Source organism: Dreissena polymorpha, chromosome 12, assembly GCF_020536995.1.
Source record: "Dreissena polymorpha isolate Duluth1 chromosome 12, UMN_Dpol_1.0, whole genome shotgun sequence".
NCBI lineage: Eukaryota > Metazoa > Mollusca > Bivalvia > Myida > Dreissenidae > Dreissena > Dreissena polymorpha.
The window spans coordinates 43,572,283-43,586,129 of NC_068366.1; the positions used below are offsets into that span (position 1 = coordinate 43,572,283).

At 35.6% G+C, this 13,847-nt stretch overlaps 2 protein-coding genes across 10 annotated transcripts in view; both read left to right on the forward strand.

Moving 5' to 3' along the window:
• The window catches only part of LOC127853242 (protein XRP2-like), a 90,303-nt gene that overhangs the window by 75,041 nt on the left and 1,415 nt on the right, over positions 1 to 13,847 (forward strand). The gene's annotated exons all lie outside the window — the stretch shown is intronic.
• The window catches only part of LOC127853232 (epidermal growth factor receptor kinase substrate 8-like), a 127,717-nt gene that overhangs the window by 17,446 nt on the left and 96,424 nt on the right, over positions 1 to 13,847 (forward strand). For 8 of the 9 annotated variants that reach the window (XM_052387546.1, XM_052387542.1, XM_052387548.1 and 5 more), the window contains exons 2-3: positions 8,976 to 9,075; positions 12,251 to 12,283. In XM_052387546.1, coding sequence (XP_052243506.1) covers positions 8,990 to 9,075; positions 12,251 to 12,283 — 119 coding nt within the window. In that variant the 5' untranslated portion in view covers positions 8,976 to 8,989. The remainder of the gene's footprint in view (positions 1 to 8,975; positions 9,076 to 12,250; positions 12,284 to 13,847) is intronic. The other variant, XM_052387551.1, reaches the window with a different exon arrangement.

Genomic DNA, 13,847 nt, shown 5'->3' on the forward strand with positions numbered 1-13,847 from the left:
GTAAGGAACTAAAAAGTCTTATAGTCATTATGGGTAGCTAATCCAATAGACTAAAGAAAAGAGTCGGTTGCGCAACCTAATAAAATAAAATAATTCCATTCTAATTTGCCATTGGTACCTATTTCATTCCATTTTCCCATTACTTCTGTGTATATTCCTTCCTCTAAATTCCACAAAGGATTCTCCATTTTCTTATAAATTTTAACGTTAATTTTCCTATACAACATGTAAGATTAGAATAATTATTAAATATACGTTCTTTAAGACAATGTGTACACACAATAATGTTCACATTTCAACTGTAATTTCCCTTAATGATTTGAACAAATTATGATAATGCTAAAACTAAACAGTTGAACTAATGTCATCAATAGCAATGTTACATTTAACAATAATGACTTCAGTTAATTGTCCACCACATAAACCGATGCTTTACGTTTAGCACCGCCGTCCACGACGCCCTCGTACATCTCCACTAAAGCAACCGCCTGCGTAACAGACTGGCAACCCTCGCTGATACACTTAAACTTAAGTGCTGGGCTGATCGATTTGTAAAACTGGTTTAGTGCAAGCATTTCCTGCGCCTGATTACCGAAGTCTGGGTATGCACGCTGAGTCATGCATTTTAGGTCATCAGCCAGGTTAGCAAATGATTCCTCTGGAGAACGCTTACGTCCCTCCAAACGAGACATCCACAACGGGTGTTGTCGAGCTCGACCAAACCTTTGGCCCAGCATCTGAATGAGCACCAAGTAGAAATCACGTTCGGCCCTACTTAGCGTGACGTAATATAATTGTGCTTGACCACGTAGACTTGCCGCTAGGGTCAAAACTTTCTCTCGGGGACCCCAGTTACCCAGCTCGGCGCACAACTCGAAATGATTGAGATAGACTTCCCAATCTCCATCACCGTTGTACACCTCCGGCTTCATGAACACAGTTGAACATGGACGAGCAGGTCGGCGACGAAACAGATGAGGGACGTCCCCACCGGACAGGATTGACCTCTCATCGTCGGATGACGATTTCGGTTGCTCTCGAATGTCGTCCCCTTGTCCACGATTCATTATGAAGACCTCTTCATCATCCGAATTAGCCATAATATTGTTATATTACACTTTGCTTAATAAAATTCTACACATAAATTGATAATCATTAATACAGAATTATATTGTGTTGAGTTCACCTTTTTTTCATAAATAATTTCTGAAATTCCATCAATTTATTTCACCGTTTAACTTGATTAATTTTTTTTTTTAATCAGCAGAATCACACACGAACGCCGTAAGTATGGTTTAAAGTATCAATGGCAAACTTTTAATTCTGAATAACACTGTTAGGTAAGCCATATCTCTAAAAATATTATATTCTTATTTTATTACGTATTCTTAATTTCTGTCACACGCAAATACGGTAACGTTTGATAATAATATTTGCACTTTTTATTAAATTGCGTCGATTATCCCTTTAATACCGCTTCTCGATTAGGCTTTGGCCGAAATTACTGTATTTCTAAGTTTATTTTCATACTGAATGGTTTCCCACATAAAGCTATTTTTAGACACTCTTGACAGAAATAGCTCTCGATGACGTCTGCAGGCGAAGGTAAGTTGTCCCGTTGATTTACAACGTAATTTTTCGGACGGATATCCCACTTCTGACACCACTTGTAAAACTTTTCAGGACGGCGAGTTGTGTTTGTTCCGTGTAGGGATTATAATAATAAACGTAAGACGGTTCACGATAATGTTGCTATATTTCTTCTTGTTCGATCACCAGACAAAACATCTATAACGTACAATATATATAAGGTTCACTCTTTCTTTTAGTTGTGTTATGGTTACTTTTTGTTTCTTATGTTAAGTTTGAGGTTCTTATTTTTACTAGATGTTGTCGATTCAGAGTTGGAAATTTGAATGAATCTGCCTTCTGAAACTCCTTCTTTTATAGACAGTATCAGCCAATCAGGCAGCACGTTATGAAATCCAGACCAATGAAAACAATCGTTACAAAATGACATTGGCGTTCTAAAATGAATGATTCCGAGAAAATTTGGCTTCTGATGCAAAACTACAATTATTTACAATTTATGATGTGGCGTTAACTTGATATTTAGAAAGAACAATATTTTATGAATAAAATGGCACCACATATGGTTTCAATAGACAAAAATGTGATATCAAACGCCGGTTTCCAAAATAGACATTGACAGCTTCCTAACAAGATGGCGGATGAGAAATACAATTGACAAGTAAGTTGATTTTGATAACATGAGAAAACTGCATTAAATGCATTTAACAAATACAACTCCATTTAGCCATCAGGTTAAAACAATGACATATTAAATAAATAAAAGGGTGGCCTTTTTCGACGTTTGCTTATATAGCTCATATATGCCAAATTTCATTAACAACATATTCATAAATACATTTGCCACAGTAATGAATCACAGTGTTACAATATTGGTTAGTGACATAACAGTTATATAAATATATTGAATATATTCATTGATGATTTTTACCTAAGCAAATGCTAAGTAACATACAATAAGAATAAATATCATAGCATCATTAATTTGACAACTACTAAGTGAAAATACAATATGAGATAAATATTAGAAATTATTAGATGTTCAGAGTTATGGCTATATAAAGTTTTGTAACAACTAACTTGTTACAATACGCACACATTTTTTTTCCCCTGTGAATTTGACCTTGAACTTAGGGTCCGCGTTTAGGTTTCGAAATCTGCATTTAGGTTTCGAAAAATGCTCATAACATCTATGTCCCTTGAGATATAACCTTCATATTTGGTATGCATGTGTATATGGACAAGGCCTTTCCATACGCACAAATTTTTTTACCACTGTGACTTTGACGTTAAACTTAGGGTCCGCGTTTAGGTCTCCAAATTTGCATTTAGATTTCGAAAATCTTTTATAGGGGGCATTTGTCATCCTATGGTGACAGTTCTTGTTTTAAGCTTACCTAATTGCTCAGAGGTGAGCTTTTGTGACTGGTCTTTGTCCGTCCGTCCACATATGTTCGTAAACACTCTAGAGGCCACATTTATTTTCCGATCTTCGTGAAACTTGGTCAGAAGATTTGTCCCAATGATATCTCGATCGAGTTTGAAACTGGGTCATGCTGGGTCAAAATCTAGGTCACTAGGTCAAAAAAAAGAAAAAGCTTGAAAAAACTGTAGAAGTCACATTTAATGCCCAATCTTCATGTAACTTTGTCTTTATGTGTGTCTTAATGATATGTTGGTTGAGTTCAAAAGTGGTTCCGGTCCATTGGAAAACATGGCCGCCAGTGGGCGGGGCAGTTTTCCTTTTATGGCTATAGAGAAACCTTGTAAACACTCTTGAAGTCAAAATTTTGGCCCAATTATCATGAAAGTTAATCAAAACATTGGTTTTATTGATATGTTGGACGAATTCGAAAATGGTCCAGATCGGTGAAAAAACATGGCCGCCAGTGGGCGGGGCATTTTTCTCTATATTTATATAGTGAAAACATGTGAACACTCTAGAAGTCAAATATTTTGCCCAATTTTCATGAAATTTGGTCAGAACATTTGTTTCCTTGATACGAGAGTTGAGTTGGAAAATGGTTCCGGTCAGTTGAATAACATGGCTACCGGGGGGGGGGGGGGGGGTTCTTATATTTATATAGTAAAAAAAGCTCGTGAACACTCTAGAAGTCACATTTTTTGCCCAATTATCATGAAACTTTGTGAATAGATTTGTTTTATATATTTCTCAGATGAGTTTGGTCCCGATGGGTCAATAAACATTGCTGCCAGGGGGGTGGGGCAGTTTTCCTTATGTGACTATATAGAGAGAAACCTTGTGATCGAACACTATAGAAGTCACATTTTTTGCCTAATCATCGTGAAACTTAGTCAATACATTGGTTTTATTGATTTCTTGTACAAGTTGGAAAATGGCTCAGATCGGTGAAACACTCATTTTAGCTCACCTGATTGCTCAGGTGAGGTTTTAGGATTGGTCTTTGTCCGCTGTCCGTCCACATTTGGTTTGTAAACACTCTATCATTCACATTTCTCAAGCATTCTTTATCAAAGTTGCTGAAAGATCTCAGTCAAGTTTGATGATGAGCAAAATCACATAATTATTGCCATAATTATTGCCCTTAGATTGTCCAAATTTTCTTAATATTATACAAAATCCTTGTAAGCAAAGTTTGATGTTTGGTAAGGGGGGTCAACTCAAAATATAGGTCACCATTTTGAATCTTACAAAAACAAAAACACTCCCTACGCCAGAGTTTTGGTTCAATAATGATGAAACTTAAACAGGATGTTTGTCTGGTCAATATCTAGGTCAAGTTTGACATTAGGCAGGGGTTTTTTTTACTAAGAAAGTGACGCCGATATTCGGCGTCTTCCCCTACCAGAATTTTTCCCCTAAAACTACCATTTCCCCTCCAAAAATATAATTTTTCACCAAAATATTATATTTTACCCTCAAAGAAATGTTTTTTTTCTTTTGGGAAGTCGACACTTATCCAATTTGTACCATGTACAACAATCTCGCTCTCTCTCTCCCGACGAACACTCAAATCTGGGAATCCCAGTGATTCTATATATAGCTCTTAAATTACGTCATGGAAACCGGACAACTAATCGTATTAATCATGTGACCATTTTACTGGATTCCGGTCTTGCGCGAGAAGGGTGTTTCGTCAATTAATTACCGGAAACCAGTGGAATTTTCATCCGGGTTATGTAAAAGCCAAGATATAAACGTTAAAACAGAAAAAAAGTCTCACAATTGGCGAACAAAATAAAACGTTCGGACTCGGAAAATATTTATTGCGTTGACACATTTTTTAAGAATGAATCATCAAAAACCGTTGAAACCCAGCAGGATTCGGAACATGTAATCAACATCGATTAATACTGTCGGATTATTGTGAAAATGAAAGTAGACAATTGGCAGCTGCCGCACCTTTCCCTTCCAATACTGTAGCAGGTCTAGATCGTCAACCCATTCATCATGAAATTGAAATCACAATATTGACATCGTTCCCCGGCCCCAGTTGAAAACATTTCCCATTATTAGATCTACCCCTGCAACTTTATTTAGGACTTTGACTTTAATATCATACTTGTTCATGTGTTTAAGAACAAAAAGGTCAGAGACATGCCTCTTTTTCTAAAAAAAACCCTAAAGTCTGTAGGCGAGTTATAGACATTGAAATGAACAGTTTTTATTTTTTCCCCAAATATGTCTCTTTCGCGCTCGATTTTCCCCTTTTACCCAGCGTCCAGCGTCTTCCCCTTTTTCTAAAAAAAAACCCTGTTAGGTAAAGATTGAATGAACCGACTCCTCTATCAGGTGAGCGAAATAGGGCCATCTTGGCCCTCTTGTTTCCATTGGTAATGGGGCTGGATATGGGCCCCGATTTTGTATAAAAACAACACTGTGTTCATAAATAAATCCACACAAGTTTTGCTATTGGCACAGAAATTATTCTAGCCATGTTAGCCCCATTTGGAAATAAGAGTAAACCAGGATGTAAATTGAACTGAAAATATGTTGAAATATTGTGTTTATGTAGATTTTAATCACACTTGTAATAATGTGCATATTTTGATGTTGCTAATTTACAGGATTATTGACACGGCCATTCTAACTTATTGAAATGTTTGTGTCAAAATTGTATAATCGCCTTCCAGGGCCATTCACTAAAAAGAAAAAAAAGCCCTGGGTCTGTTGAAATACATGGGCGTGTGACATTTGTCTTAAATGCCAAAGGTAAAACCTTGTTAACACTTTTGAAGTCACATTATTAGTCCAGTCTTCATGAAACTTGGTTAGAACAACATTGTGTCCCAATGATATTATATATTATAATATATCTTATAACAACACTCGCCAGCATAGTGTTGTTTTGAACACTTTATCAGCGATAAAGATCTATTGACTTTATCCCGTGCTCATGCTTTGTCGTTATGAATGCAGCAAATAATTGCTTCTAATACATATTCTTATTGTTATTCTACAGTGAAATAAAGAGTGATTTTCGTCAGTTGGGGGGGGGGGGGTATTGGAATCTAGACTGACTGTTGTCTGCAATTGACCGTTATTCTGAAGTGACCGTTTCCCCAGTTTGACCTGACTCCTTTTCTCAAAATGGCTAGTACAAATTCTGTATGGAGTAAAATAGAAGGATGCTGCACTCTGCTTCTTCTATGCTTAATTCATGCAGCCCCTGTGGACTTGCCAAAAAAAGAAGTGTATTTGTGTTTTGTCTTTTGTTATATGAACATTTAGCAAAGTATTTGATCGCATGCTACCAAACATTCAACAAATAAAATATTGGAAATGAGTTTTAAAACAGCTGAGTATTGTCACTTTTTTGTCAGGACTATTTCAAAAACCTCATCTTCCAATTTTGTTAAAAATAATTAATTAAAATGATGGTTTCTACTTGAAACATAAACTGAAATGCTTATGTGTGAGAAACCAAGAAATCATTATTATGCAATGGCATGCTAAATGTAAAGTATCTTTTGATACCCAGATTTGCCCACTATTGCCTTGTAAAACCCAGCATTACCCAGGTTTTCTCATATTACTTACTGCTGTTGTACTTGTGACTTTCCACTGTTGTGCTTGTGACTTGCCATTATTGTACATGTGAACTGCCATGATTGTTTCATCTGTGACTTCCATCACTGTACATCTGATATACCACTGTTGTCTTGTGACTAGTGTTGTCTTTTGATTTGCCACCGTTGTACCAGTTCCTTACCTTTGTTGTACTTGTGACTAATTACCATTGTTGCACTTGTGACTAATTACCACTGTTGTCCTTGTGACTTACTACTATTGTACTTGTGACTTACCCATGTTGTACTTGTGACTAATAACAACTGTTGTATGTGTGACTTACCACTGTTGTACTTGTGATTAATTACCACTGTTGTACTTGTGACTTACCACTGTTGTACTTGTGACTAATGACCACTGTTGTACATGTGACTTACCACTGTTGTACTTGTGACTTACCACTGTTGTACTTGTGACTTACCACTGTTGTACTTGTGACTAATTACCACTGTTGTACATGTGACTTACCACTGTTGTACTTGTGACTTACCACTGTTGTACTTGTGAATTACCACTGTTGTACTTGTGACTAATTACCACTGTTGTACATGTGACTTACCACTGTTGTACTTGTGACTTACCACTGTTGTACTTGTGACTAATTACCACTGTTGTACATGTGACTCACCACTGTTGTACTTGTGACTTACTACTATTGTACTTGTACTAACCCCTGTTGTACTTGAGACTTACCACTGTTGTACTTGTTATTAATTACCACTGTTGTACTTGTGACTTACCACTGTTGTACTTGTGACTAATTACCACTGTTGTACTTGTGACTTACCACTGTTGTACTTGTTATTAATTACCACTGTTGTACTTGTGACTGACCAATGTTGTACTTGTGACTTACCACTGTTGTACTTGTGACTTACCACTGTTGTACATGTGACTAATTACCACTGTTGTACATGTGACTTACCACTGTTGTACTTGTGACTTACCACTGTTGTACTTGTGACTTACCGATGTTGTACTTGTGACTAATTACCACTGTTGTACTTGTGACTTACCACTGTTGTACTTGTTATTAATTACCACTGTTGTACTTGTGACTTACCACTGTTGAACTTGTGACTAATTACCACTGTTGTACATGTGACTTACCACTGTTGTACTTGTGACTTACCACTGTTGTACTTGTGACTAATTACCACTGTTGTACATGTGACTTACCAATGTTGTACATGTGACTTACCAATGTTGTACTTGAGACTTACCAATGTTGTACTTGTGACTTACCAATGTTGTACTTGAGACTTACTACTGTTGTACATGTGACTTACTACTGTTGTACATGTGACTTACCAATGTTGTACTTGAGACTTACTACTGTTGTACATGTGACTTACCAATGTTGTACTTGTGACTTACCAATGTTGTACTTGTGACTTACCAATGTTGTACTTGAGACTTACCAATGTTGTACTTGTGACTTACCAATGTTGTACTTGTGACTTACCAATGTTGTACTTGTGACTTACCAATGTTGTACTTGAGACTTACCACTGTTGTACTTGTGACTTACCAATGTTGTACTTGTGACTTACCACTGTTGTACTTGTGACTTACCAATGTTGTACTTGAGACTTACCACTGTTGTACTTGTGACTTACCAATGTTGTACTTGTGACTTACCAATGTTGTACTTGAGACTTACCAATGTTGTACTTGTGACTTACCACTGTTGTACTTGTGACTTACCACTGTTGTACTTGTGACTTACCAATGTTGTACTTGTGACTTACCACTGTTGTACTTGTGACTTACCAATGTTGTACTTGAGACTTACCACTGTTGTACTTGTGACTTACCAATGTTGTACTTGTGACTAATTACCACTGTTGTACTTGTGACTTACCACTGTTGTACTTGTGACTTACCAATGTTGTACTTGTGACTTACCACTGTTGTACTTGTGACTTACCAATGTTGTACTTGAGACTTACCACTGTTGTACTTGTGACTTACCAATGTTGTACTTGTGACTAATTACCACTGTTGTACTTGTGACTTACCAATGTTGTACTTGAGACTTACCACTGTTGTACTTGTGACTTACCACTGTTGTACTTGTGACTAACCACTGTTGTACTTGAGACTTACCAATGTTGTACTTGAGACTTACCACTGTTGTACTTGTGACTAACCACTGTTGTACTTGTGACTTACCACTGTTGTACTTGAGACTTACCACTGTTGTGCTTGTGACTTACCACTGTTGTACTTGTGACTAACCACTGTAATACTTGTGACTGACCACTGTTGTACTTGTGACTTACCACTGTTGTACTTGTGACTTACAACTGTTGTACTTGTGTTCTTCCAGTGCTGCTCATGTGAATGATGCCTGGTGTGTCACGTGGAGAGATGAATGGTGGATACAGAGACTTTGAGCATGGGCACCTTCGTAGTAGCTCATATGCCAAGTATGTATCTGCAGCCATAAACCTTGGTACATGCATTGATAAACCAGTGTAACATTCTAGGGATACTTTCTAATCTAATGTCTCTGCAGCCATAAACCTTGATACATGCATCAATAAAGCAGTGTTTAGGGATACTTTTTGATCTAATGTCTCTGGAGTCATAAACTTTGATACATGCATCGATAAAGCAGTGTAACATTCCATGGATACTTTCTGATCTAATGTCTCTGCAGCCATAAACCTTGATACATGCATCAATAAAGCAGTGTTTAGGGATACTTTCTGATCTAATGTCTCTGCAGCCATACACCTTGATACATGCATCGATAAATCAGTGTAACATTTTAGGGATACTTTCTGATCTAATGTTTCTGCAGCCATAAACCTTGATACATGCATCGATAAAGCAGTCTAACATTCTAGGGATACTTTCTGATCTTCTACAGATAAGGAGAAAATGGTCAAAGTGGGCGTTTTTTTCGTTCAAATTTGGGGCCAGTAGGTATATTTGTTTTTCCTAAATGGGTCCTCAAATTCCCAAACAAAGGTTTCCAATAAAAAGGTGTTTTTGTTTTAAATAAGTCTCAACTTTAATCTCTCATCCAGTTCTATAAGTTGAACCTTAGTCAATTTAATTACTATTAAACCTTTGCATGCTGGGAAATTTATCGTCTGCTAAAATGTCGTCTGCTGAATTTCTACAATTAGCATTTTCTTCGATTTTGTCAAAGAATATTATCAGAATAGCAAACAGTTTGGATCCTGATGAGACGCCACGTTCTGTGGCGTCTCATCTGGATCCAAACTGTTTGCAAAGGCCTTCAAAATTCAGTTCCCGCACTGAAAGGGATAATTACTATTAACATCACTAATTCTCCATTGAAAGTATTTGATAGCAAAATAACAAAAACATCAATTTAAGTCCAAACTACGCAATTTTTACCATTCCAAAGGAATCTGGCATCATTCCCAAAATGGTAAAAAAACAACTGGTTCTGAGTTACAATACCAATGAAAATAATGCATACAGAAGATATTAACCAGGGGGCTGTTTCATAAAGGATCGTACTACATTTTTAACTGACAAGAGTATTTTGTAATCTTAATAAGTAGACGAACTAGCTCGCCATGCTCGTCAAATATATATGGCGCTTGAGATGCCAATGTAATTTATTAAGTTCTGAAAATTTATAATCATATGATATGAACTTTAGCAATTAGGTTTCTTCGAAAAATGTATCGTATTGTAAATGTGTATTACAATGTTTATTGAAACGGTCCCCATAGCACAGTTTAGTGAAAATTGTTTAAATATTATTGGCAAATACATTTTTTGTCTAATCATGTAAGAATCCAAATAATATTAAAGTAACAATCACGCTAAAAAATATCGAATATTTCGTTAAATAAAGCTAACCCATAAAAAAATCAATGTTCCTTTTAGCAAAATGCAAAATTTCAACGTTAGATGTTGTCTGGTAGAATTGATTTAACGAGATACAAAATGCTCGTTTTTTATTTTTTTGTGGCCACAAATTCCATTTATATCTCCCGTGAAATATCCGAACATTTACGGGCAAACACGAGATTGGATACGGTAAGCGTCGGAAGCATGACGTAGCTCTCATGAATAATCATTCTGTGAAATCGAAATGAATTCTGGGTAACTGGAACTTAGCGAATCCGAAAATGGCTTGTATAAATTATGCAAATGAACGCAACCATAATGAATCCGATCCGGACTCGAAAGCGAAAGTAGATTACATCTTGGAACGATATTTAGATATTTAGATGCTTAAAACTTGCCGAATGCTTGTAATATAATGTTTTTACATCAAAGTTACTTGTTTTTAGGGTCTTCCTATTGTAATTAACCATCGTATGGTACTACTTGCTGTCGAATGTTTTTATATAGCATAATACAGAAGCCGTATGTATTGGTGAGCGTGATAGTGACTTTAATAGATTTGTCATTAATTTGTTAATAAACAACAATTAAATTTTGTCCGTATGATGCACGTCTGATGCATGGGCATAAAACCTCTCAGACTGACATACTGGTAGGTTGGGGTGTCCTGGTCAATACTAACCCACACATTCCCAGTTCATTGTTTATATATAAAAAAGAAAACTTAATGTTACATAGAAAATGAGTCTATAGTCAGAGTTTATACCATTGTCTGCATGAGCACTTTAAACACTGTGATTATGATCAGATTGTCATGCTACACTATCACTTTTCCTGTTTTATGTCTTCTTGACAAAGGTCGCCCACCTTAGGTAACATTGACTGTAAAATACAACAAAACTGTAGACACAACACAAGATTATTAAGCTCCAAATGGAAATAGACTTGTTTGTAGTTTTCTTTTATTATTAGATTCTCAGTGTAAAACATAAGATAGGTGTTTTTAGTTTTACATGTAAGTGCTTTAACCAAAATATTCAAATAAGTATGAAAGAATTTAGGTTTTACAGCATACAGTTATTTTTATTCGACCCATGATGCCGAGTTTTTATGCTCCATGTATAACTAAAAGATTGTACACAGAATGTGATTATGCATGCCTTGTATTAAAATGTTCTGTCTTTATTATCTGATTATGCATTTCAATGAAGAAAACATCAAAGTTTGAACAGTGTTGCAATTATGTAGACTGTTAATAACTTTGACATGGAGTTAGCTGTATGAATTGTTGCATAAATTTGTCATTGTTTGTTGATCATAATATGGAAAGGTTAATTAATATTCAGAATTAGCAAATTTAAGTTAATTGTTCTTAGAAGATCCACGAGAACACATGTATGGTTTGGAATACTCCCTCAAATAATCACAGACCAAATTGTATACCTTAAATAATTACAATTTGTTCAGGCCGGAAGCAAAATGGCTCAGCAAACTGAATGCTGATAAAATGGCAAGTTCTTCAACCACCTATGGATGTAGATAAATTACAATGTTAACACTGATTAAACTGATAATGTTAAGTATCAGTTTCTGGCTGCTGATTATTCAATGGTGCAAAAATCTTACTCATTTGTATTCCCCAAATAGTAACTAATATGTAAAAACTTGCATCATTTTCAAAGAGTTTCTTGTTATTGTTTATTGCAACAATTGCGTATTTTTGCAACTGGTAGCACTCCTATTGACCTGACATTTTGTTTGTTTCAGTGGATATAATCCATATGGAAAGGAAAACTATGGGTGAGTTGTCTCCCTTATACTGTATTATGTATTATATTCAGATAGTTCATTACTGCGTTTCTCTTATAGGTCCACAACAGAAAAATGCTCTAAATTAATCAGTGGACAACTTGTACACATTTTGCTATGCTGCTTTGTGCTTAGACTTTTCATTTAGTAGCAAATGTTTGCATTCAATTAAAAATGACAAAACAAAACAAAGATGTATCTAAAAGCAGTCTTGTTAAAAAAGTTTACAAGTGTGTTTGTTTACATGATGAGTCTTGACAGTGGTACATGTATTGATGGTAATGTATAGAAATAAGTTACTGCAATCATAGTATTGTTAATACTACTGGAAGTAACCTCAGTTAAGTATATCAGGAATATATAATTCAATGTAGTGTCAAAAGGTTAGTCGAAAAAGCCTTGATCATTCCCCAAAAAGATGATCTTCTATATCTTTATTCTGTGATAGAGTTGAAAAAGTTTTATGTCCCATATTTGTTGCAATTTAGCTGCAAAAGAAACTGAACACCTGGCAATTCCATATGTACCACAATTAATCCAAAGAGCTTATTTCAGTGACATTCGCCCAAACTTTGGGCAAAGTAGTCGCTCTAATGTTTACGACTACGCTCGCTCGACTCGTTCGGGATACGCAGCATCGGCCAGATCAGTTGGTCAAACAAGTCAGTTTAATAGGTAGGGGACCTCACACTTGCAATAGTGTTTTTTGGAGTGTTTTTTTTTCACATTCCTGTTTAGCAGTGTTTTCCAGTTAATTTTGCTCCATTGGTAATGGGCTCTGTTCCTGTTGTAACTTTGTAAGGGTTGCCAGATAGCTAGTTTAAATGGTTTGGTGTTGTTTGTCACAGTTTTAGCTCTTACATGTCTCTCGTTGATTGCTAGATATTTCCATGTCTCTCGTTGATTGCTAGATATTTCCGTAGAAGAGATATACATTTTGTATATCTGTCCCTCATTGTCTTTGAGAAAATGTTTGATGTGTTTATCAGGAAATCTGTTTTAGCTATTCACAATCTTTTTCAAGATTGGACACTGTTTTTATTTTGAAAATCACTAACATTCATCAAGAGTCTGCATTAGGGCAGTCTAATGCCTTGGTAGAGAAGGAAACACATATCAGTAATTTTTTTTCGCCCAAAATTACAGCCTCTGAAAGGCTGTATATCAATAGCAAAACGTAAGAAAAGGCTGTTTCCCACTTGAAATAAGGAACAATTTTGCCCAACAATCTGATCAAAATTTTCCCAAAAATATACCAATCTTTTCGTATAAACTCAATACAAGTTAATTGAGTTTACTACACAGCAATTTAATTCCCTAGCACTTAGTTAAAAATATTAATTTTAGAAAGCACCGTCAATCACGTATGACGAAAAAAGGAAAGTTCTGAAATACCGTATTATTTTACAATTATTAGTTTATATTGATTAAAATATCATGACAATTATATTACATTTCTTGAAAAAAGTTTTTATATTTTCAGTATGTTTGGTAATAAATTTTACTGGGTACATGTACCAGGTAACTACCAGATAACTATAAATAACGCAAGAAG